A 24,821-nucleotide genomic window follows, 5' to 3' on the forward strand; every position below is an offset into this window, starting at 1 on the left:
TTCCTCCTGCCTTCCCTGCGGGCTGGGACTGAGCCGGACTGGAGGTAAGGGCGCCGCAGCGATTGTCGCAGCTGGGAGTCGCAGCACTGGGGGGGGGATTTAAATCGCACTGTCTGGGGAGCGGAGCTGCAGACAGCTCTGTGTGAGCCCCGTAACTTTGTCACATAGCGACACAGTGTGACACCCCTCTATTCCTCATGGGGTTCCCCGGCCCCTCAGACTTCCCTCAGGGGGCCCTGCAGCCCCCCAGCTGTCACTATGTCTGATACAGGACTTATGATTGGACATTGCTGTTATATACACTTAACTTTTACTGTACTTTTAACAGCTAGGTGGCCTATCGAGTGTAGCAATTGCAATTGAATACAGTGTCCTGTGTGGATTCTGCTGGGGATTTTCCCTAACACCTGCCTCTAATGATACTGACTCACTAGCCCACTACTGTATCTACTTGCCCTGTGGGGCTATAGCGGGGAGTGCGGCAAACTTGCCCAAACGTTACTTTATTGGCTGAGTAATGAGCATACCAACTCTATAGCCCTCTTTGCAACTCCCAGTAACTACTAAGGCTTATTGGGAGTCCGCGTAGCTGCCGGCTTGGGTAAAGGTGGCAGTTGGCACAAAGCAAGCGCAGACCTGGCACATAGATATCTGCCCATTCCCCAGGCTGGTTGTTATCTTGGCCCTATCCACCAGCCAATAAGCTGCCAGGGTGGGACGGAGTTGGCCAGCTTGGGGGCCAGTGTTAGCCCGTATATGGCAACTTTATTGGTCAGTTTCTTATTTGCAGCTTGAAGTTAATTTCTAATTCTCTGAGTCCCTTATTAGGAATAAAGTAACCAGTGGTTTTAAAGTTATAACATTCTTAGGGCAACTCATGTAAAAGTGCCCCATACAGGGAGTGATGCCTCGTATAGAAGTTGGCCGGCCCTGGCCCATAGTTGGGCACCGCTCCAGTGATTGGGGCACTATAAATATTGGGAAAGGATTCATTACTGTGAGAGCTGTGAGGTTGTGGGATTCCCTCCCGAACCAGTCGTACTGGCTGATACATTATATAGCTTTATATAGGGGCTGGATGGCTTCTTAGCAAGTGAGGGAATACAGGGGTATGGGAGATAGCTCTCAGTACAAGTGAGGGAATACAGGGGTAGGGGGGATAGCTCTCAGTACAAGTGAGGGAATACAGGGGTATGGGAGATAGCTCTCAGTACAAGTGAGGGAATACAGGGGTAGGGGGATAGCTCTCAGTACAAGTGAGGGAATACAGGGGTAGGGGAGATAGCTCTTAGTACAAGTGAGGGAATACAGGGGTATGGGGGATAGCTCTTAGTACAAGTGAGGGAATACAGGGGTATGGGGGATAGCTCTCAGTACAAGTGAGGGAATACAGGGGTAGGGGAGATAGCTCTCAGTACAAGTGAGGGAATACAGGGGTATGGGGGATAGCTCTTAGTACAAGTGAGGGAATACAGGGGTATGGGGGATAGCTCTCAGTACAAGTGAGGGAATACAGGGGTATGGGAGATAGCTCTCAGTACAAGTGAGGGAATACAGGGGTATGGGAGATAGCTCTCAGTACAAGTGAGGGAATACAGGGGTAGGGGAGATAGCTCTCAGTACAAGTGAGGGAATACAGGGGTAGGGGGATAGCTCTCAGTACAAGTGAGGGAATACAGGGTTATGGTAGATAGCTCTCAGTACAAGTGAGGGAATACAGGGGTATGGGAGATAGCTCTCAGTACAAGTGAGGGAATACAGGGGTAGGGGAGATAGCTCTCAGTACAAGTGAGGGAATACAGGGGTAGGGGAGATAGCTCTCAGTACAAGTGAGGGAATACAGGGGTATGGGAGATAGCTCTCAGTACAAGTGAGGGAATACAGGGGTAGGGGAGATAGCTCTCAGTACAAGTGAGGGCATACAGGGTTATGGGAGATAGCTCTCAGTACAAGTGAGGGAATACAGGGGTATGGGAGATAGCTCTCAGTACAAGTGAGGGAATACAGGGGTAGGGGGATAGCTCTCAGTACAAGTGAGGGAATACAGGGTTATGGTAGATAGCTCTCAGTACAAGTGAGGGAATACAGGGGTATGGGAGATAGCTCTCAGTACAAGTGAGGGAATACAGGGGTAGGGGGAATAGCTCTCAGTACAAGTGAGGGAATACAGGGGTAGGGGGGATAGCTCTCAGTACAAGTGAGGGAATACAGGGGTATGGGAGATAGCTCTCAGTACAAGTGAGGGAATACAGGGGTAGGGGAGATAGCTCTCAGTACAAGTGAGGGAATACAGGGGTAGGGGGGATAGCTCTCAGTACAAGTGAGGGAATACAGGGGTATGGGAGATAGCTCTCAGTACAAGTGAGGGAATACAGGGGTAGGGGAGATAGCTCTCAGTACAAGTGAGGGAATACAGGGTTATGGTAGATAGCTCTCAGTACAAGTGAGGGAATACAGGGGTATGGGAGATAGCTCTCAGTACAAGTGAGGGAATACAGGGGTAGGGGAGATAGCTCTCAGTACAAGTTGCCCCAGGGACTGGTCCCATTGCCATCTAGGAATTTTTTCCCCTCTGAGGCAAATTAGAGAGGCTTCAGATGGGGTTTTTTGCCTTCCTCTGGATCAACTAGTAGTTAGGCAGGTTATATATAGGCATTATGGTTGAACGTGATGGATGTACGTCTTTTTTCAACCTAACTTACTATGTTACTATGTTAATTTCTTAACTGCCATGGTGCATGTATTTAATGATATAGTACCAGTTGGCACCATCTCTCCCTACTATACCTGCTATCCCACAGCCCCTCCCCAGAGGCTATTATCCCCCCACTGCTACTATAGGCACCATCTCTCCCTACTATACCTGCTATCGCACAGCCCCAGTCCCTTCCCAGAGGCTATTATCCCCCCACTGCTACTATAGGCACCATCTCTCCCTACTATACCTGCAATCCCACAGCCCCAGTCCCTTCACAGAAGCTATTATCCCCCCACTGCTACTATAGGCACCATCTCTCCCTACTATACCTGCTATCCCACAGCCCCAGTCCCTTCCCAGAGGCTATTATCCCACTGCTACTATAGGCACCATCTCTCCCTACTATACCTGCTATCCCACAGCCACAGTCCCTTCCCAGAGGCTATTATCCCCCCACTGCTACTATAGGCACCATCTCTCCCTACTATACCTGCTATCCCACAGCCCCAGTCCCTTCCCAGAGGCTATTATCCCCCCACTGCTACTATAGGCACCATCTCTCCCTACTATACCTGCTATCCCACAGCCCCAGTCCCTTCCCAGAGGCTATTATCCCCCCACTGCTACTATAGGCACCATATAGGCAGGTTATATATAGGCATTATGGTTGAACGTGATGGATGTACGTCTTTTTTCAACCTAACTTACTATGTTACTATGTTAATTTCTTAACTGCCATGGTGGATGTATTTAATGATATAGTATAGTAGGTATAGTAGTATAGTAATGATATAGGCCCAGAGGCCATTTGCTCATTGCTGTTGCTACTGAGTGGAGGTGCTCTGAGTGCTCTGTGGAGTTGTGACTTTCTCCCAGGCCCGGCTGGGTCTGGGGGTTAGTTTTGTGGGTACTTTTTCTCTGTTTTTTACTGTTTTTCCCTACTCAATGGGGAAGAAGACGAAACCATTTGGCCGGGTAGTTGAGACCCGTTTGAGAAGCAGCAGGAAGGCCACTGAGTCCAACATCATGGTGACAGTGGAGCGCACTGCAGAGGGCAATGTTTCCTGCTCTGATAAAGGAAAGGAAAAGAAAAGCAAAAGCTGTTCCCAAAGCGGCATGGAGAGTGACTCTGAGGACCTGGGCGCCGGTGTTGGAGTAACTGCAGGGAGCTGCGGAGCTACAACAGAGGCAGACCAGGAGGTGAGAGGAGAGTCTGATGGCTGCAAAATGGCTGCTGGCAGTGAGGGGCATGGAAGCCATATGGCAATGGTGGTTGCAGAAAGTGTTCTGACCAACCAGGAGATGGCTGCTGCCAATGGGGAACATGGAAGCTGTGTGGCCCTGGAGGTTGCAGAGAGCGCTCTGAGTGACCAGGAAATGGCTGCTGCCTGTGAGGTGCATGGAAGCCGTGTGGCCCTGGAGAGTGAGCAGGTAATGGCTGCCGGCCCCCTGGGGAAAGCTGGGGAAGGGCACAAAGGTACTGAGACTGTTATACAGTATGACACCATTATTAATGCTTTGAAAGAGCTGCGGTGTTTGGAGGAAAAACAAAGTAAGTTAAACAGAGACATTGACAGACTGATAAAGAGTGAGGATTCGCTGAAAGGAGAGAGGAGAGCTCGATTTATCAGAGAGGTGACTTTCCTCAATAAGGAGCTGGAAGAGACTGAGATCTACATTAAAGACATTCTGGCTGTTATAGAGCCATGGAGGGCGCTGTATGGCAACAAGCAGAGGTTTGAGCAGATGAAAGAAGGCAATGTGACTACTGAGAGACTGCTTAAAGTCGTTGAACTGCTCAAAGAGACTGAGGTTTCAAAAACTGTTGCAGAATGTAGCGTTGCTACTGATACTGTGCATAGTAACGGTCTTTCCAATACTGATGGTGTGTGTGCAGCTGCCGTGAGTGGGATGAGGGCTGAGGTGCAGGTGATTGCAGGTAATGCAATGTGTGTGAGTGAGGGGGGAGGAGCAGTGAGTGTTGGGGCAGCTGAGGTGCAAGCGGCTGGGAGTGGTGCAGCTGAGGTGCAGGTGATTGCAGGTAATGCAACGTGTGTGACTGAGGGGGGAGGGGAAGGAAAAAATGTCGTTTATTCTGCTGGGGAAAGCAATGTGCAAGGGGGGACTGAGAGTGTTGCGGGGGGCAGTGTTTGGGAGGGAAGGAGATTCTTTGCACGTGAGCAGGATGAGGAGTTTGATGATGAGTTTGATAAGAGGAAGAATGTTGTGAAAATTAAGTGGGAGAAAGAGAGGGAGGATTTCCCGGGGCGCAGGTTTGTGGGCAGAAACATTATTAAACAGTTGCTGGGTTTTACCCCACAGGATGTTTATGCCTTGCTGAGTGTCACAGACACTGAGTTTGATTTAAGCTATAAGTTATCCCAAGGGTTAGAGGAGTTCTGGAGGCGGTACCATCTGAGTAAAGAGGCCAAGGAGTGGGAGGGGTTTAGGGTAATCCCTGTGTCTAAACCTGAAACCAAACTGGTCACCATTATCATGAAGAGAGAGACCGTGCATGAGCAGGACATCCTCATATGGCTCCGGCGCCAGTGCACTGTCCTATCCCCCCTGGAGCCCGTGTTTGATGAAGAGGGATTCTGGGTAGGGGGGTATAAAGTCCAAGTAAAACTGCATGTGGATCAGAATGTTCAGAAACATCTCCCAAATTCCTTTTTCATTGGGAAAGCAAGGGGTGTCTGTTTCTATGTGGGCCAGCCCAGGCTATGCTATAAATGTGGGTCCAACAGGCATTATGCTGTAAAGTGTAACATACAGAAATGTGCTTTGTGTGGGGAGACTGGGCACCCAAGCAAGGAGTGTGTAAAGGCCATAAAGTGCAACCTGTGTATGCAATCCGGCCATGCTTATAGGGCCTGCCCCGACGCCTGGCGCAACATTAGGAAGGCTTGTCCCAATCTGGAAAAAGTAATGAGTACCCCAATGCCAGGGGAGAACTTGCCCCAGACTGAGGGAAGGGGGGAGGAGAGGGCAGGTGGGGCAAAAGAGACAGACAGGGGGCGCCCAACAGAGGTGAGAGGGAAGGAGAGAGAGAACAAACAGGCAAAGGTACAGGCAGCCCAAGAGGAGGGAGGTGGAGGGGATGGTTGGATAGTGGTGGGCAGCAAATCTAATAAAGCTAAGGAGGCTCAGTGCCCAGGTGTAATTACCCTCCCAACTGAAAATAGGTTTGTTTTGCCAGGAGGGAAGTCATGGGGGGATTTAGCAGAGGAACAGGTAGAGTTGGAGAGAATGGAGGAGGGAGAGGAGGAGAGGGAGAAAAGGAAAAGTCTCTCATCTGATATCATCTCCAGCAGGAAGAAGAGCAAGAGGGAAGGGGCTTTTCAGTCTCAGGGGGCAGAAAAGGAGTCACTGGAGGAAGGGGAGTTGGGGGAGCAAGATGTGATGGAGAGTCAGGGGGCAGGTGTGCGGGTACAGGTTAAACGGTCTGCTGGGAAATGTTTGGACAATTTTCAAAAAAAGAAACATAAAGATGCCTCTTGATATGTGTTTCATAATGATCTGTAAGAAATAAGATGCTTTGGAGGGAGGTACGCTTTGTTTTTTTGATGTGATATTGATTTATATGTTTGTTTTTTTTTGCTTGATTGAAATGTAATTATTGTTTAATTGTATTTGTTTAATATATTTTAATAAAATTCTCTCCCTACTATACCTGCTATCCCACAGCCCCAGTCCCTTCCCAGAGGCTATTATCCCCCCACTGCTACTATAGGCACCATCTCTCCCTACTATACCTGCTATCCCACAGCCCCAGTCCCTTCCCAGAGGCTATTATCCCCCCACTGCTACTATAGGCACCATCTCTCCCTACTATACCTGCTATCCCACAGCCACAGTCCCTTCCCAGAGGCTATTATCCCATTGCTAATATAGGCACCATCTCTCCCTACTATACCTGCTATCCCACAGCCCCAGTCCCTTCCCAGAGGCTATTATCCCCCCACTGCTACTATAGGCACCATCTCTCCCTACTATACCTGCTATCCCACAGCCCCAGTCCCTTCCCAGAGGCTATTATCCCCCCACTGCTACTATAGGCACCATCTCTCCCTACTATACCTGCTATCCCACAGCCCCAGTCCCTTCCCAGAGGCTATTATCCCCCCACTGCTACTATAGGCACCATCTCTCCCTACTATACCTGCTATCCCACAGCCCCAGTCCCTTCCCAGAGGCTATTATCCCTCCACTGCTACTATAGGCACCATCTCTCCCTACTATACCTGCTATCCCACAGCCCCAGTCCCTTCCCAGAGGCTATTATCCCTCCACTGCTACTATAGGCACCATCTCTCCCTACTATACCTGCTATCCCACAGCATCAGTCCCTTCCCAGAGGCTATTATCCCCCCACTGCTACTATAGGCACCATCTCTCCCTACTATACCTGCTATCCCACAGCCCCAGTCCCTTCCCAGAGGCTATTATCCCCCCACTGCTACTATAGGCACCATCTCTCCCTACTATACCTGCTATCCCACAGCCCCAGTCCCTTCCCAGAGGCTATTATCCCCCCACTGCTACTATAGGCACCATCTCTCCCTACTATACCTGCTATCCCACAGCCCCAGTCCCTTCCCAGAGGCTATTATCCCCCCACTGCTACTATAGGCACCATCTCTCCCTACTATACCTGCTATCCCACAGCCCCAGTCCCTTCCCAGAGGCTATTATCCCACTGTAATGGTGGCCATACACAGTGTATGGGGCCCCAGATGGCCCTACCTGACCAATCTCTGGATAAAGATCCTGTAGGAGTGAGGAGAACTCTGGCTTATTAATGTGTCCCTCGCCCCTACATGCTGTCAATGTGATTGGACTGATTGGTGCTTGGGCCACACAATTGGAGCAATCGGATATCACCCACTTCAAGCCGGGCACATCAGGGATAGAGGCACCCGTTGGGTGAGCTTACCTAGGATCGGCTGTGTCCGTATTTGGGCACTTACAGACCAAGCAGTGTTCGTGCCCAGCCTCTGTCATTTACATTCTGCACGCAGTTGGAGATGGTTTCGCTGATTTGAGTCTCCGTGACGGAGTCGGATGCTTGGTTGTTATGGATATCTCTAAACTCCCTGTATTGACTGCAGTTTATATTTACTAACTGTACCATGAAGGGGGAATTTATTTGCAGATCCTGGTTTTGCAGCGAGTCAATTGGAGTTTTATAAATCATCCCGGTTTCATCTCTCATCTCACTATTTATTTCCCAGTAATGATGGTGGGTCGCTTTGTGCGTCGCGTGGAGAGCGCCATTATTCATACCGGCAGCATCGCCGAATAATCACATCTTATTGCTGATAATGATTATTATTAGGTTTCTGTAGGCGCTGGGAGTTTATTGGTGCAGAAGTGATGCCCACACACTGCCCGTGGCTGTGCCATACAGAACACTCTCCAATAATTGTTGCCCAAAATGCTCTGGGGTATGGTGGGGGGCAATAATAGCTCACTGAGGCAGCTGGTCCTATTGGTGTTGGTGCTATTGCTTGTTCTGTTTACTAAAACAATGTAGCAGAAGGCAGCTCTCCCCCAGCCAGGACTTAATTTCCCACAGTGCCTTTGTGATAGATATGCCCCCCCTACACTGGCAGTGCCCTGTTACCCTCACACATCAGTGTGGCAGCAACTGTTTTGGGCTGATGAGCTGCTGACTTGATCTGAAGTGGTTGGGCAATATCGGGCAATGCATTGCCAACCTATAGGGTTGCCCCCAGGCTGCTGTGTCACTGGCCCAGGCAGATAAAGTGTGACTTGGGCCGGATTGGTATTTATAGCAAGCAGTGTAGTTGGCAGTAAAATTTTTCCTGCCCCATTGTTATGCCTGCCACCTATTAATGCCCTTTATCAGTGTAGGACTGCCCACCAAAATACCAGGAAAACTCCCGGTGGGCCTGGGTGTCGGCGGGGCCCTCTTGCTCCCAACCATTTGGCCATTGGCATGGTCATTCCTTATTTCTGTATATGAGTCTCTAAAATAGACTTGGATAATGAAGAGGTTAAGGGAGGAGAGGAGGAATAATAATAATAACTTATGCCATCTCACCGGCGATTTACATTCTAGCCGGTGGGATGGCATATTGGGGAGATTTGTCGCGGGCGATTAATCTCCCCGTCTGTCACGGCCCTTGTGTGTTGATGTTGTCCTCTCCCAGCTGGTCTCTGTAGGCTGCCATTATGATCCAGTCATTGGCCTGACCCTTGCTGACTTAAGGTGGCCATACACGTTAACATCCACTCGCTTAGCGAGGTCGCCAATCGAGTAGATATTCTTCTGATATTCCCACCTATGGGTGGGTGATCTTGGGCAAATTTAGGCTAATTCGATCATTTGGCCCTGGGGCCAAGCAATCGAATTATAACGGCAGCAATGGGGCAATCTTTTAACCTGCCCGATCGATATCTGGCCAATTTCAGGCCAGATATCAGTCGGGCAGACCAATCGTTGCTGCCCCTACACGGGCCGATAAGCTGGCGAATCGGTCTAAGGGATCCATATCGGCAGCTACAATTGGCCCGTGTATGGGGACCTTAAATTGTATGTGGTTGTTTTCTATGAGACTCCAGTAAGCACGTGCTTGAACGTAAGTACAAGGATAAATCTCATTTTCACACAGAGAACTAAAGAGCTAAAATTGGGAGTGATTTACAGCCTGCAATTTCCAGGCGCTCCGTGGGATGCGGAATTTTAATGGACTGCCGGAGCTTTAATAAGCGCCTTCGCAAAAACTCCCCGGCTGTGGGTCCCTTATGCCCTTAGTGCTGAATAGAATTCACATTTAGCTGGGAGTAACCACTTTGTGCTCCTCCCCGCTGCTCCCCTCTACCAGCAATGAGCTTTTCCACCTGGGCTTTCTCATTTTATTGGGATTTTGTCGGGGGGAGGGGGGATTATAAAGCGCTAGCACGGGATATGATTAATTAAAATATTCATCTTGTGTCCATCCCCCTAGGAACCATTAGTAGTTCATGTAACAGTCTGTACAAGCTGTGAGTTCACGGGGCACTATAGATTTTGTATTTGTTTAAAGAATAATATTTTTTTTTTCATTTCTCTATTACAGCCATTTAAACTGCAGCTCTCTTACTGACTTCCTTGTGTAGAGTGAAGCCCCGCCCCTTTTGCTTTCCGACCCCTCCCCTCTGTCTCTGGGGATCTCGGAGGTTTATTACCTACTATATCTGACAAAAAGTACTAAGATTGCCCAAGTGCAGTAAGCCAATAAATGCCACCCATTATTGGTTGTGTTATAATGCACAAACCAGAAGAGGAGTGGCTTAGGAGCAGAGGGGAGTGGCTCACACATTATTGGGGGGCTGACCAATTTAACAAGCAGGGACTGCTTCCGTGCTTTTCCCAGATGCTGCACAGAGAGATCCAATAATCGGAGGTTTGTGCAGAAATTGTCTGCGGATTCCTCATGGCAAAGGGTTAATTTACAAGCAGTTGGGTTTTGTCGCCCTGTTTAAACACCCCAACACATTACTTCATTAGTTCTCTCCGGCATGTTTCTGTTTTCTGTCATTTATTTCTTAATTAGTATAAATTACGAGTGCGGAGAACCCAGCGAGAATGGCCGATCCCGCTCAGAATGTACAGAGAAGCGAGCGTCTTGGGTTTATAACCGACTACATTGTGTTTGGCCCCGGGATCCGTACGCGGCGCCGGGGTCCCTGCTGGGATTCATTAAATTTAGTGTTAAATCTGTGTCAGACGCTGCATGAAGCCGTGTTCCTTATCTCTCTGGTACAGGTATGGGACCTGTTATCCAGAATGCTTGGGACCTGGGGTTTTCCAGATAAGGGATCTTTCTGTAATTTGGATCTCCATAACGTGTCTGCTAAAAATCATTTAAACATTAAATAAACAGAACAGGACAGTTCTGCCCCCAATAAGGGGTAATTATATCTTAGTTGGGATCAAGTACAGGTACTGTTTTATTATTACAGAGAAAAGGGAATCATTTAACCATGAAATAAACCCAATAGGGCTGTTCTGCCCCCAATAAGGGGTAATTATATCTTAGTTGGGATCAAGTACAGGTACTGTTTTATTATTACAGAGAAAAGGGAATCATTTAACCATTAAATAAACCCAATAGGGCTGTTCTGCCCCCAATAAGGGGTAATTATATCTTAGTTGGGATCAAGTACAGGTACTGTTTTATTATTACAGAGAAAAGGGAATCATTTAACCATTAAATAAACCCAATAGGGCTGTTCTGCCCCCAATAAGGGGTAATTATATCTTAGTTGGGATCAAGTACAGGTACTGTTTTATTATTACAGAGAAAAGGGAATCATTTAACCATTAAATATACCCAATAGGGCTGTTCTGCCCCAATAAGGGGTAATTATATCTTAGTTGGGATCAAGTACAGGTACTGTTTTATTATTACAGAGAAAAGGGAATCATTTAACCATTAAATAAACCCAATAGGGCTGTTCTGCCCCCAATAAGGGGTAATTATATCTTAGTTGGGATCAAGTACAGGTACTGTTTTATTATTACAGAGAAAAGGGAATAATTTAACCATGAAATAAACCCAATAGGACTGTTCTGCCCCAATAAGGGGTAATTATATCTTAGTTGGGATCAAGTACAGGTACTGTTTTATTATTACAGAGAAAAGGGAATCATTTTTAAAAATGAGAATGATTTGCTTATAATGGAGTGTATGGAAGATGGCCTTTCCGTAATTTGGAACTTTCTGGATAACGGGTTTCCGGATAAGGTATCCTATACCTGTATATGTCAAAGCTATTTGTATAACCGTATACCTACATAGTCCCAAAGCTTATACTATATAAACTATAGGTACTGGGGGGTATTATATGTACAGGTGATTTGTGGATTTGGCCGAATCCGAATCCTGCCGAAAAAGGCAGAATCCTGTACCGAATCCTGGATTCCTGCTGTCCCATAACTCATTCCCACACCAGGGGTATTCGTCTGAATCTGCTTCTCTCTTTGCTGCTATACCAGACCCTGCTCTGTATATGCTTAGGGCTACCAGTTTAGCTGGTAAAGGAGAAGCCAGGGCCAGTATTACAAATGTACCCACAACATACTGGCCGGTAAATTTGTAAATTATATTTGTTCTACCTATAACCTGCCCCTGATCTGCCCAATTCAATTCCCATTCAATCCCACCCTTTACTCTTTTTACTCTCTGATTCTACCCCTGTTTTTGCTACCAGTATCACAACTCTGCCCCCATTTGCATCATAGTTCTGCCCCTTCGCTTCATAGACCCACCCCTTCTTAGTCCTGCCCCCACCTCCGCATATTCAGCCAGTATGGGGCCAACCCCTGCATATGCTTCATACATACAAGAGATCGTTAGTGATGTTGGGGATCAGTTATCACAATAGGGGTTCCGATTCATCCCACAGGGGTTCAGTTGGGCTGAAGTCGGGCTCTATGTAAGTTCCTCCACTCCCATCTCAGCCAACCCATACTGTATGGACCTTAAATTGGTTATTATCATGCTGAAAGAGTCACGGTCATTGCCCAATCTGTTGACATAAAGTAGGAAGCAGAGAATTGTCAGGAATGTTATTGGATCGTGTGGGCAATGATGGGTGGGGCTTAAATTGCCAATTTAAAATGTAATATGAAGTCCACATGTTTTTGGCCATGCAGTGTGTCCGCTGTCTTTGTCTTTAGAGATTTTAGAACATTGTACCTAGTTAAATAATAAGACCTTGATTTACTCTCAGATTGTAAGCTCTTGTGAGCAGGGCCCTTCTCTCTTGTCTCCTTACAGTATCCATGTGTATTAGTTTGTATATGTAGGTCTTTCATATACAGCCCATTACTCTATCCGAATGACTGGCCTGCAGTCCAGGGGGACCATGTTTCTGGTGGGATTGGGGAGCTGATGGTTTTGCACCCCTACACCCATCTCGCATGGAGAACAGGGAGATGGAACTATTCTTGAGCTTGACCGGGGCTGAAATGCCCAACCCCAGATTATAGGGGGCAGCTGTTAATAAGCTTCGGCCTTGGTGAGCTCCTTCCCATCATGTACAACTGATCATTAGGCTTCTCTAATACTGACAGTAGGTCGGAACTGGCTAGAACATAATTCATATAAAATCCCAATAAAGGACCGGATGCACTTGTTCTTATAGAGCGCTGGACATACTTTCTACTGAGAAATGTACAGATGGCTCAGAGTTTCTTCTCTCAGTAACGTTTCCCAATTTGGGGTGATTTTCCGTTATTTCGCAATATCATTTATACTTGCTGGATGTCACGGCTTGTGGCCACAAATTGCTTTTCTTCAGTCTGGTGATGGTCGTCGTGTTAAATCTTGTTTATTGCTTGGGCGCAAATAAAAGTTGTCCAGTAGGGGGCTAATGAAATAAACGGCCAGTGGTATTTAGTAAATCTGCAGCTGGACGGCTTGGTTTGAAGGGAAGGATTTTTGTATTAGTATCTGTGCAGGCCGACTAGAAACTGGGGGGGGTTTGTGCCAACATTCACACAGGATTTGCAGGTCGTGGGCAGGTTCTGGCCCCCACCTTGCCCAGCTTCTGCCTCCTGCAGCCTCTGTCTGTTTATAGGTGTGCACCTGCCCCGCCCCCTGTGACATCAGAGATGGGTGGGGCCGGTGCGAGTCTATTAATAGAGGTGTCTTGCCAGGTCAGGTTGAGAGTGGGAGGGTTAGGGTTGGGTTTGGGTTAACTTTTTGTCAATCTGCGTATCTTGTACCTTGGGGCACAGGGAGGTATATGGGGTAGAAGGAGTGTCCAGTGGTGGAACCTGGAAGGTATGCTCCTGTTGAAAGGGGGTGCTGGCTGTGTGAAACCCTATTTTTTTTAATACTTATCAAAATACCTACATTTAACCTGACTCTCTTGCCTTGTAATACTTGAATACAGGTGGTAGGTGCAAAGTGGCACAAATGCCCAGAGAACTAACGTCTTAAGGTGGCCCATACATGTAGCAATTCCGATCTTTCCTCCACTGACTTTCAGGGCTGAGTTGTCCAATATGGAGGTAGAAACAATAGAAATTCTACCTCCTTCTGCCGTTTCAGCCCTAAACGTAGATTTTGCTTGGGCGCCAATCAAAATCTTTTAATCCGGCCAATCGACGAGTCGACCGTTTTCGCGTTATCTGTCGCCTCTTCCAGCCGCCATACACGCACTGAATATCGTACGAAACAAGGTTTTTACGATAATATCGGAGCGTGTATGGCCAGCTTTTGTTAGGAAGAGTGGGGCAATGGCCAAGAGTAGAGCACGTTGGATACAGTACTACTTTATTGGCTGATTGACCTTCAGGTTGGGTTTCTTATTGACTCCATTGGGCCTCGCTATTGGGGGACAGCTGACAGTTTGGGAAGAAGTTTTATAAGGGCAGTATCCGTATGGTTGCCGCCTAGGCAGTAAAATAACAGCCAAGGCAATGTACTTGCTGGGGAATTTGTAATACATTGTCCCACCCTAATCCCACCTTTTCCCAAATCCTCCCCTTACTCCCCTAGAAACACAGTTGTTGGTCCTTCATTTGCCCAGATTCCTTCATGCTGAGGCTCAAACAAACGGAATGTTTCCTTATTCTTCCTATAACAAAGCCACCTTTCTGCGTTCCTTATGTTCCGGCTGAGGAACAGTAGATAAAAGTCACTATCGATCTCCGTCTTCCCTCCTCAGCCGAGCGCACTTATTAGGAGCGAGGGGAATATTGGCAGAAGAGCGGGCAGGTAGAACGTTAAATTAATAGATGCGGTGGCTACAAAGGAGCCGCTGTAAGTTCATTATATTATATCCTGGTGCTTCGGGGCGCGCTGGGAACCTTTTGTTATTTCTCTTGTCACTTGAGATTATTTACCTCTTGCTTTTTGTAGAGTTTGCTGCTAATGAGACTGGCTTTTGGTTTGTAGGCCATTGCTGCCGGCTTCAACATTAATCATTTCTAAAGAGTGTGTGTGTGTGTTAGGGGTGGGCAGGGATTTGCAGAAAGACTCTATAATTTGTGGGGACGGGGGGGTCAGTAGCACCGGAGGGCCCAACAAGGCCCACAAGTGGGCAACCATGTTTTGCCATGTTCAGACACAGTGGAGACTGGAGGAGGCTTTTTATTCAGAAAGGACTGAAATGCCAGTTCAGTTAAGGTGCCACCAAACAGGCAAAACTAAGGGTGCGGAGAAAGCTGGGAAAATAAGAGCAGGTAGGAGTCTTGGAGGGTCTCCAATTGCCTAGGAGGCCAGGAGGAATGCATAGAGGGCATTGGGGAATGCATAGAGGTGGCAAACTGGCCATATTATGATCTGGTTCCAGTGCCGGTTGGTGCCTTCGCCTTTGTACGTGTGCTAGAAGGTTCTGCTGCCGCACAGTGACCATCTGGGGCATTTGTTCAGTCACAACTGGCCATGCCATGGCTGCCTAATGTTCCCCACACCTTTTCATTTAAATCTCTGTTGTTGCTGGGTGAATGACAAGTTTATACCTTATATTGACTTCTCTCCAGTTTATTGGCCATTAAAGGAATCAATACATTAAGTCCACAAATCCCTTTTGTTGCCTCTGGCAATCTGAGCCCCCATGCCCGGTTCTGCTAGCCTCACATGAACCAAACAGTCTTGTTCAGATGAACTTTGTTCTTCAGACTAGCAATGTAGTAGTAGTAGTAGTGTTTTGCCCCTGCCATGCCACTTACTCTGCCCTGTCTGGGGTATAATTATAAGTGACTCCCTGACAATCAGTTCGGCTTTACTTGCTGAGTTGCCTTTAGTCAGAATGTGACCAGCCGGGCCAGTAAATCACTGGGTAAGGTCGGGGCTGTATTACAAATTTAGTGCCAATGTAATATGATTTCCATAACTTTTCCACCACTAACTTGCCCTTTAAATAGTCCTTAATTCTCCCCACTTCCACCATCTGTCCCTCTCTATTAGGGTTGCCACCTGGCCAGTATTTCACCAGCCTAGTGGGTAATATCCGGCTGGTTCTGCCCAACCCAATTCCCTTGCAATCTAATTTTTCCTGCTCTGCCTCTCACCCTTAACTGCTCTCTAACCCTGCCTACTCGCCCATCTCTGCCCTATCCGCTCCTTCGGTGTCACAGCCCCGCCCCTTCTGTGTCACAGCCCCGCCCCTTCTATCCCCCTCTACAGTAATGTCATCGCTCAGCCCCGTATCGGGCAAAAGGTGGGAACCCAACTCTTGATTTGCCCACTTTTCACCCCATGATGCCACCCCTGCCTTCCCTCCTCTAGTGGCTGGTATGAAGTTTCCATAGATATGGCAATCCTAGCTGCTATAGAGAGACCTGGGCTGGATCTTTAGGTACATTAAAGGGGAACTCCAGCTTCCAAACCAAAATTTGTTAAAGGACAAGGAAAGTCTAAAAACAACATGAGCTCAATAACTTAGCCTTAACACAGTCCTTAACATATTTCCTGAACTCACCGTGCTGTTGCTTAATCTGGCTCTGACATGGAAAAGTCTTGTCAGTAAATGCAGTACCTGCTCTAAGCCTGTGCAGCTTCCTGTCTCACTGAACACAGATTGTCCAGGACACAGACATGCTCAGTGCACAGCAGAGAGCTCCGTTTTTTTTTTTTTCCTTTCAAGATCTGCAGTCTCTGAAGAAATGCTTGACCCCCCTTAGCCCCGCCCACTTCACTCTACTGTCCAATCGGAATGCTCCTGTGTTTTTTCTAGTCCTGCACAGTGCCTCTGGCTGCATTTGCTGTGCTGAAATCGAGTTGGATAGAGCAGAAAGACTTTCCTGTGCCAACTTGAAACTGCATTACAGACCTGCTATCCCACAGCCCCAGTCCCTTCCCAGAGGCTATTATCCCACTGCTACTATAGGCACCATCTCTCCCTACTATACCTGCTATCCCACAGCCCCAGTCCCTTCCCAGAGGCTATTATCCCCCCACTGCTACTATAGGCACCATCTCTCTCTACTATACCTGCTATCCCACAGCCCCAGTCCCTTCCCAGAGGCTATTATCCCCCCACTGCTACTATAGGCACCATCTCTCCCTACTATACCTGCTATCCCACAGCCCCAGTCCCTTCCCAGAGGCTATTATCCCCCCACTGCTACTATAGGCACCATCTCTCCCTACTATACCTGCTATCCCACACCCACGGTCCCACATCCCTAGCCATAGTCCCACTATCCCACATTCACCAGCCATCCCACAGCCACATTCCTACATCCCCAGTCATCCCACAGCCACAGTTCCACTATCCCACATCCAGCAGCCATCCCACAGTCCCACTATCCCACAGCCACAGTTCCACATCCCCAGCCATCCCACAGTCCCACTATCCCACAACCACAGTTCCACATCCCCAGCCATCCCACAGCCCCACTATCCACAACCACAGTTCCACATCCCCAGCCATCCCACAGTCCCACTATCCCACAACCACAGTTCCACATCCCCAGCTATCCCACTATCCCACAGCCACAGTTCCACATCCCCAGCCATCCCACAGCCCCACTATCCCACAGCCACAGTTCCACATCCCCAGCCATCCCACAGTCCCACTATCCCACAGCCACAGTTCCACATCCCCAGCCATCCCACAGCCACAGTCCCACATCCAGCAGGCATCCCACAGCCACAGTCCCACATCCAGCAGGCATCCCACAGCCACAGTCCCAGGAAGTAAAGCTCTTAAAACCTTTCTGCCCAAAAACTCACTCGGCTCCTTGACAGATCAGCGCGCCAGCGCGCCAGCTACGTCACAGGGTTCACCAAGCGGCGCATGCGCAGTAGAAGCGGCCGAAGGGGGAAGTGACGTCACCGCATTTGAAAATGTCGGCGCCAAAGACAGCAGACGGCAGAATCTTCTCAGGCACAGTGCGCCGATCCAGTAGCAGAGGCTAATTTGGTAATGTAGCGATTCAAGACAGGGGCTGATGCCCTAACAAAAAATATGTATTTCGTTTTTTTGCTTTCCTTCTCCTTTAAAGAGCCCCACACAACACAGAAACCCCTAATATCCCTATCCCTGTAATCTGTTCCTTCAAACAGTAGGAATAAATACTATTTTATATGCTGAAATCCAGCTGCAAAACAGTTCTTCTCTTTCTGCATCATTTGAAATCCTGGCAGGGGAGGAGGGACTAAAACACTGATGTTACAAATTGTAACTACTTCCCCACAGCTTACAGACAGCATGCAGGAACTACATAACCCACAATGCATTGCACTGGGATGTTCCTTTCCTTATTGACATCACGTGTGCAGGGGATTGTGGGATTGGGAGGAGGCAGGCTGAAGGCAGGCTGAGGGCAGGCGACTACTGTTACATTTTATTTGAGTCACAAAGTAGTCAGCCGGACCAGCAGGGGAACAGGGGGTGGGGCTTAGGGAACTGTTCCAAACCAGATTATTACATTAAACATCATGAAAAGGCTGCATATTGTTTAATTAATGTTTATTGCAAAGTTGCTTTACATTATGTTTACTTTTCAAAAAGCTTAAGTTTTGTTTGGGTGTAGTTCCCCTTTACTATAATAACAGTAAGGCTTAGCAGGCCTTTCCTGGCTGTGTGTTTGGAAAGCTTTGGCAGAACACTGTAAAAAAAAAAAAAAAAAACCTCCAGGTCAGATTTTTCAAGGCGTAGATGAAAATTCGGCTTTTGTGCGGATCATTGGGGTGCATGGCGTTTGTGCAGCTACAGCGCATTTTACTGCGGGAATAATTGCGGCCGTATTTCACAACTCCGTGGCACCGAAGGTTAGTGCTAATAATTGAAGAAACGGTAAATCTCCATCTTGTAATTGGGATATAAATTTCTAATTGTTCTTTCAATAAGGCAATTTAATTATCACAATTTTTCTCTGCCGTGTGGGAAAATGCTGCTTGGAAGCTCTGGTTTTCATATTGTTCCTCCGATGGTTCCCAAAGAGGGGTATTATCCCGTTATATCGATGCGGTGCAACTGGTTATACATTATAAACCTGTGTGTCAGAGTGTTACAGTTTAGCTCTGACCACACACATGTTGCATTGGATTTGATTGCCAGCTCTTTGGCCTACGTATGGAACTAAGAAGATGGTCTCGATATCTAGTTGTGGCTCAGTCAGATATCCGTCAGGGTGACTAACACAATCCTGTTGAACGAGATCCAAATTTGGCCAAGAATATGTTCCTTCTGATCGTCTTCTACACAGGACCCCTCATGAGATCCATTTGTTGGCCTGGGGGGGGGGGGGGGTCAAACCATTGGGTTGGTTATCCGGGATTATCTGTAGGTTAGTTTCTCTTAAGAAAAATTAACTCTTTGCCATGTTGAATTAAACCTATAAAGCCATTAGATTTGCCACATTAGTGCCACCTAGAACACTATGTTTATTCTGCAGAAACCATTACCATACCTGAGTAAACAGCTTTAGAAGCTTTCTCCCTTTGCTTAAGACAGCAGCTGCCATTTTAAATAGCCTCCTGCTGCAGCTCTAGCCGTTATAGCTGAGATCACACATTCCTAAGGGAGGGAGGAGGGAGTTCTTAGCATTCTGGTGGGAGGGGGAGCAGGAGAGGGGAGAGAGGAGAGAACTGGGCAGACTCTGGCCCCCGGGAATTAAGGATGTTTCTGAGAGAGGAAGTTTGACACTGGAACATCATGTTTACAAAAAAAGAGACAAGAAATCCTGTGTTTCTTTTGATAGAGGACTCTGTGAGTGCTTATGGCTGTATTTACATGGACCTTTCTGATAAAGCTTACTTAGTTTTTACCTTTCCTTCTCCTTTAACGTTGGAGTGTGACTTATGGTGCACAAAAGGATGTCACATGGTTGAGGAATAGTTGGATGGGGTGGGGAATGGGTGGGTCTGGGAACTGTAGGTGGGTTTGCAGACAATGAGCACTTAAAAGGGCTGGGTTGGGTAATCCAATAGTTCAGGCAGTGGTGGATTGGGGTGTCGGGGGCCTACTGGGGCTGCCACCTGGGGTCCCCCCAGCCCGGGGCTGCTACACCCCCTTTCCCCACTGCGCTTCCTTCTTTCGGCCTCCATGTAAGGGTAAGCGCGGGGGGAGGGGATAGAGTGGGCATGGATCGCCGAGGTCCTAGTGCCCCCCCAGCCCTGTCCAACCCTTAGGGGAGGGATAGACAGATACAGGTTCATTGTGGGTAAATTTGTAATACCAGAACCTGGCCCTAGCTGACTACCAGCTGGGTAGCAACCCTACTACCTACTACTACAGGTTTAGCTCTGTGTATATTAATCACTGCTGAACCTATGGAGCTTCTTCATCATATAATGCAGCCTCTCCCTTTGTAAATCAAATCTGTATTACAAACACATAAGTGTCTTGTGTGCATTGCTTTTAGTCATACCCCCCAACTATCACGCTTTCTGCGGGACAGTCCCGGTTTTTAGAGCGCATCCCGCTGTCCCGGATGGTTCCATGAATGTCCCGCATTTCCGTAATAGATTAAGCAAATGCAGGACATTCATTGAACTATCCTGGACACTGGGATGTAATGGCTGTAGCTGGGCGCTCCTGCTCCTTGTGTGGCGGCGACAGGCCCTTTTATAAGGTTGTGCCCGTGCATATTGACGTCACACGTACACATGGGGCACAACCTTATAAAAGGGCCTGTCGCAGCCGCAGAAGGAGCACTGTGTATGTGGGCACTGTGTATGGGGGCTACTGTCTGGGGCAATTGGGGGCACTTTCTATGGGGTCAATGGGGGGGGCACTTTCTATGGGGTCAATGGGGAGCACTTTTTATGGGGTCAATTGGGGGCACTTTCTATGGGGTCAATGGGGGGCACTTTCTATGGGGTCAATGGGGGGCACTTTCTATGGGGTCAATGGGGGGCACTTTCTATGGGGTCAATGGGGGGCAATTTCTATGGGGTCAATGGGGGCACTTTCTATGGGGTCAATGGGGGGGCACTGTCTATGGGGTCAATGGGGGGCACTTTCTATTTCTGCGCGCGCCAAATCTTTTTGTCCCTCTTTTCATTTTTCAAATGTTGGGAGGAATGCTTTTAGAGGGGCTGATTCTCGGCCTGCATTTTCCCCACAGCCTAAGCCTAATGGGGTTAACCTTGAAAGCTACTGTGTATGCAAATGGAACAGTCCCACAGGGGTGGGTTGGGAGTCACATGGTAATGTCAGCTGACAACCAGTTCCTTTCAAACAGACCCAGGATTTCACCAGGGGCTGCATTGTGCCCCCATAGTGTTAATTAATCCCATTACTATCCTGCTCGTTTCCTTACTGTGGTTAAGATTCCATTCCAGTAGTGCAATGAACAGGTTAACAGACTGGATGGAGCTTCAATGAAATAGAAAATGACAGAGTAGTGCAGAGAATCTGCGGGCAGAGTGCTGGTAGATAAATGGTATATGGCAATAAATGAGGGGTTTGTAGAGGTGTAAGTGCTGCAGTTTTTAACAAAGCCGTTGATGTTGCTGCTTCCCAGTAACCGTTATTTAGCCATGACCTGGATCCCTAGGGGGTATCAGTGTTGTACTGATCCGCAGCCGGCACATCCCCAGCATTTGTCAGGTAATAAAAGGATATAAAACACAAGTGCAGCAACAGTTCTGTTTTTGTATGAAAGAGGTTTCCATTGTATTGATAATAGCTTATAATTGTGCGCTCAGTGGGCCGATACCCTGCTGGAATCCTTTTAGCCATCGAGTCCTGCAGCCTCCCATTTAGGCCTTCATCCTCTCATTTCTGGCTTGGAGACAAGTTTCTTGGGAGCATAAAAATGTAGTTTTACTCCAAGCAGCCTCCTGTCCCTATGGGGCTACCAAATAGCCAATCACAGCCCTTATTTGCTCTCCCCAATTAACTTTTTTCATGCTTGTGTGGCTCCCCAACACCTTTTATGTCTAAGGGGCCCATTCATTAAACCACAAATTAATGTCCACGATAATATCATTAAAATTCCACGACTTTTGTGGTTTTCGTTAACTTCCACGAAAAAGTCAGGTTGGATCTGTCGATTGCCATTGAGTCCTATGGGAGACTTCCAAAATCATGCATTGAAGTTTCCGAACGTTTGGATCTGAAAATTTTGTGACTTTCCGATCGCAACCACAGTATTTTCGTACGACCAAGAAAATAATTTTCGTGACATTTTTGAACATCAGAAATTATCGTGGTTACTCCGATTTTTTTCCAATCGTGCTTTAAACCACCCAAAAATCGTGGTTTAATGAATGGGCCCCTAAGTGTGGTAGATGAGTAAAAAGGTTGGGGGGCAACCCTGCTGTAACCGTTAAGGTGGCCATACACGTTAAGATCCGCGTGCTTGGCAAGGTCGGCAAGCGAGCAGATCTTCTCCCGTTATCCCCACCTACGGGTGGGCGATATCGGGTGAATTTAGGCTGTTTGGCCCCGGGGCCAAACGATCGAATTAGAATGCTGGTAATAGGCACAGCCGGTTTTGTGGTCCCCGATCCGACTAAATGTTTTAACCTGCCCGATTTCAGGCCAGATATTGGTCGGGCAGGCCCGTCGTTTCTGCCCCTACATGGGCCAATAAGCTGCCGAATCAGTCTAAGGGACGTATTTTAAATCCTTTTTGTTCATTTACAGAAACACAACCTGCTGAAATCTGAAGAGGCGCGTAACTTGGCAGCACCACCGGTTTGAGCCGAAGGAGTCACGATGCGGCAGCTGAAGGGAAAGCCCAAGAAAGAGACGTCGAAAGATAAAAAGGAGAGGAAACAGGCCATGCAAGAGGCCCGGCAGCAGATAACCACTGTAGTGCTTCCCACGCTGGCCGTGGTCGTGGCATTAATTGTCGTATTTGTCTACGTGGCAACACGGCCAAACACAATAGAGTAGATTCCTCTCACAGCTGCCTTCTGGCAATGGAGCCAAAAACAGAATTTTTTTTTTTATTTTAGAAATTTTACCAGTTTGTAAAATGGACCCTTGAATCACCTGCAGTGTTTTTAGCGCCGACTGTCCTGTTCTGAATGTAACGAGAAGCAAATACGGATAACAAACGTGCCATGCATTTCCAGTAAAACGATTACTGTGCCTTTTATAATGATTTTTTTTAAAATAAAATATGCTGATACAACAGTGTAAATGACCCCCCATAATCTGAAAACAGTATTGCCCTAATGTCAATGTTTCAAGAACCTCGTATCTGTGTTCTTTATGCAGTTGCCAAAGGACGCTACCTTACGGTAATGTTGATTCTCTATATTGTATCCTCCATCTCTGATATTTATTTTTGGAATAAAGAATGAAAAAATATATATTGTGTGCTGTCCACTGAAAAGAATATTGTGCGTATCAGAGAACCAGGCTGTGTGCTGAATGGTGCATTGGCTAGGTTGGCCAAACACTGGACACCAATCCAGATTCTCTTGAAAGCACAGGCTAATAGTAATCACCTCCCCAACTATTCCAAATATCCAGTCATGTTTTTCAATCTACCAGCCCAGTTGGATATGGTCCCCCCCCAACCCAAGATATGAGCGCTGAAAGACCAGATGGGCCCAAGTGAGCTCAGAAGTTGGCCAAAATGCACAAAGACTAAAGGTCCCCATACACGGGCCGATCCGCTCGCTCCTACGGGTGGGCGATATCGGGAGAATCCAAGCTAATTCAATCGTTTGTCCCTGGGGCCAAAAGATCGAATTATAACGACAGGTACAGGCAAAGTCGGTCCGGGACCGCATCAACAAGCCGATGTGGTCCCCGATTTGACTAGATTTTTTACCCTTCCCGATGGATATCTGCCCAATTTCAGGCCAGATATTGGTAGGGCAGGCCCGTCGGTAGTGCCCATACACGGGCCAATTAGCTGCCGAATCAGTCTAAGGGACCCATATCGGCAGCTAGAATCGGCCCGTGTATGGGGACCTTAACTCTCTATTGTGTTAAGGGGGGGCACAAATGCTCCATAGATGAGCACTAAGGGGCATACTCTTGCCCTTGCATCCCTTGGGGTAATAAATGAACCCTCCAAGCTTTCACTCTGTGCCTAAATATTCTAAATGTTCCTTATGAGAAACATCCAGGGGTCAGTTAAGGAAACAAATAGCATGTTATGGACAAATAAGTTATTTTACGGAATACTGGAATAAAACAGAATCTACTGGTTCTTAAGTAACTGGACTTGCTGAGTTATCTTGCAAGCAAGTCTTCATCCAACTGAGCAACTCCATTAGAAGACATAGATGGGGGGCCTGTGACCCAATTATACCATCTCCTCTGGAACATTCCCAATGGACTGTACTTAATGACACCTCTTGGACCAGACTGGCAGTTGCAGTCAGCTGATTAGGAGCTGCTCATCAGTTTTACCTTTCCCGAACCATATTCACAGAGATCTAGGTTGAGGGATGATGACGTATGTGACTTATGTTCCTCATGAAATGGCAGCACAGTGGGTTCCGGCCACGCATCCATCAGTAACAGCCCTGTGCCCAAACACGCACCGATATTATCATAGGTTGACGAGGTGACCGGTATCGGCTAAAGCCTTGGATATCTGTCGTCTCACCGACTGGCCAAGGTGGAAAATTTGGATGGGGCACCTTTGAAGGTGCCCAAATATCAGCAGTAGGTTGATGCTGAATTGTCAGAAAGGGGTAGAATTCTATTGTTTGACCATTCAGGTCTTAATGTTAGTGGAGTGGGACAAATGTTCCTTCATGCAACCAATGGTCGCAGGAAAGTCGTTATCGTTATTGTAACATAGTTTTTGTAGCATCCAGACACAGTGGTTGTGAGCTGTAGGCTGTTCTGCAGGCCTGCCCTTACTAGGTTGGTAAACGTCTAACTATAGCTCTCACATAAAGGGCACATTAACCTTTACAATCCACATACACCCTAGGGAGCTTCATCTCCCACCATAAATCTCTGGTGCTGGAATAACGGAAATCATGGCTGAAATCAGGCTTGGCGCACACCATTATATACATGTATTATTTACAATAAGAACAGAAAAATATACATAAAAAGTTATCAAATATAAAAAGGAATAATTATATTTTCATTTAGAAATCTTAATAACTTAAAGGCCCCCATACACGGGCCGATAATAGCTGCCGATATGGGTCCCTTGGACCGACTCGGCAGCTTATATGCCCGTGTAGGGGCAGAAACGAGCGGACTGGCCGACCGATAT

At 47.5% G+C, this 24,821-nt stretch overlaps 1 protein-coding gene across 1 annotated transcript; it reads left to right on the top strand.

The window, feature by feature from the left end:
- On the top strand, positions 1-22,939 carry smco4 (single-pass membrane protein with coiled-coil domains 4). Its single transcript, NM_001016119.2, is given in 2 exon segments — positions 1-44; positions 22,268-22,939. A coding segment is annotated over 1 exon segment (180 nt). The 5' UTR covers positions 1-44; positions 22,268-22,339; the 3' UTR covers positions 22,520-22,939.
- The last annotated feature ends 1,882 nt before the right edge of the window (positions 22,940-24,821 follow it).

Source organism: Xenopus tropicalis, chromosome 2, assembly GCF_000004195.4.
Source record: "Xenopus tropicalis strain Nigerian chromosome 2, UCB_Xtro_10.0, whole genome shotgun sequence".
Classification (NCBI taxonomy): Eukaryota; Metazoa; Chordata; class Amphibia; order Anura; family Pipidae; genus Xenopus; species Xenopus tropicalis.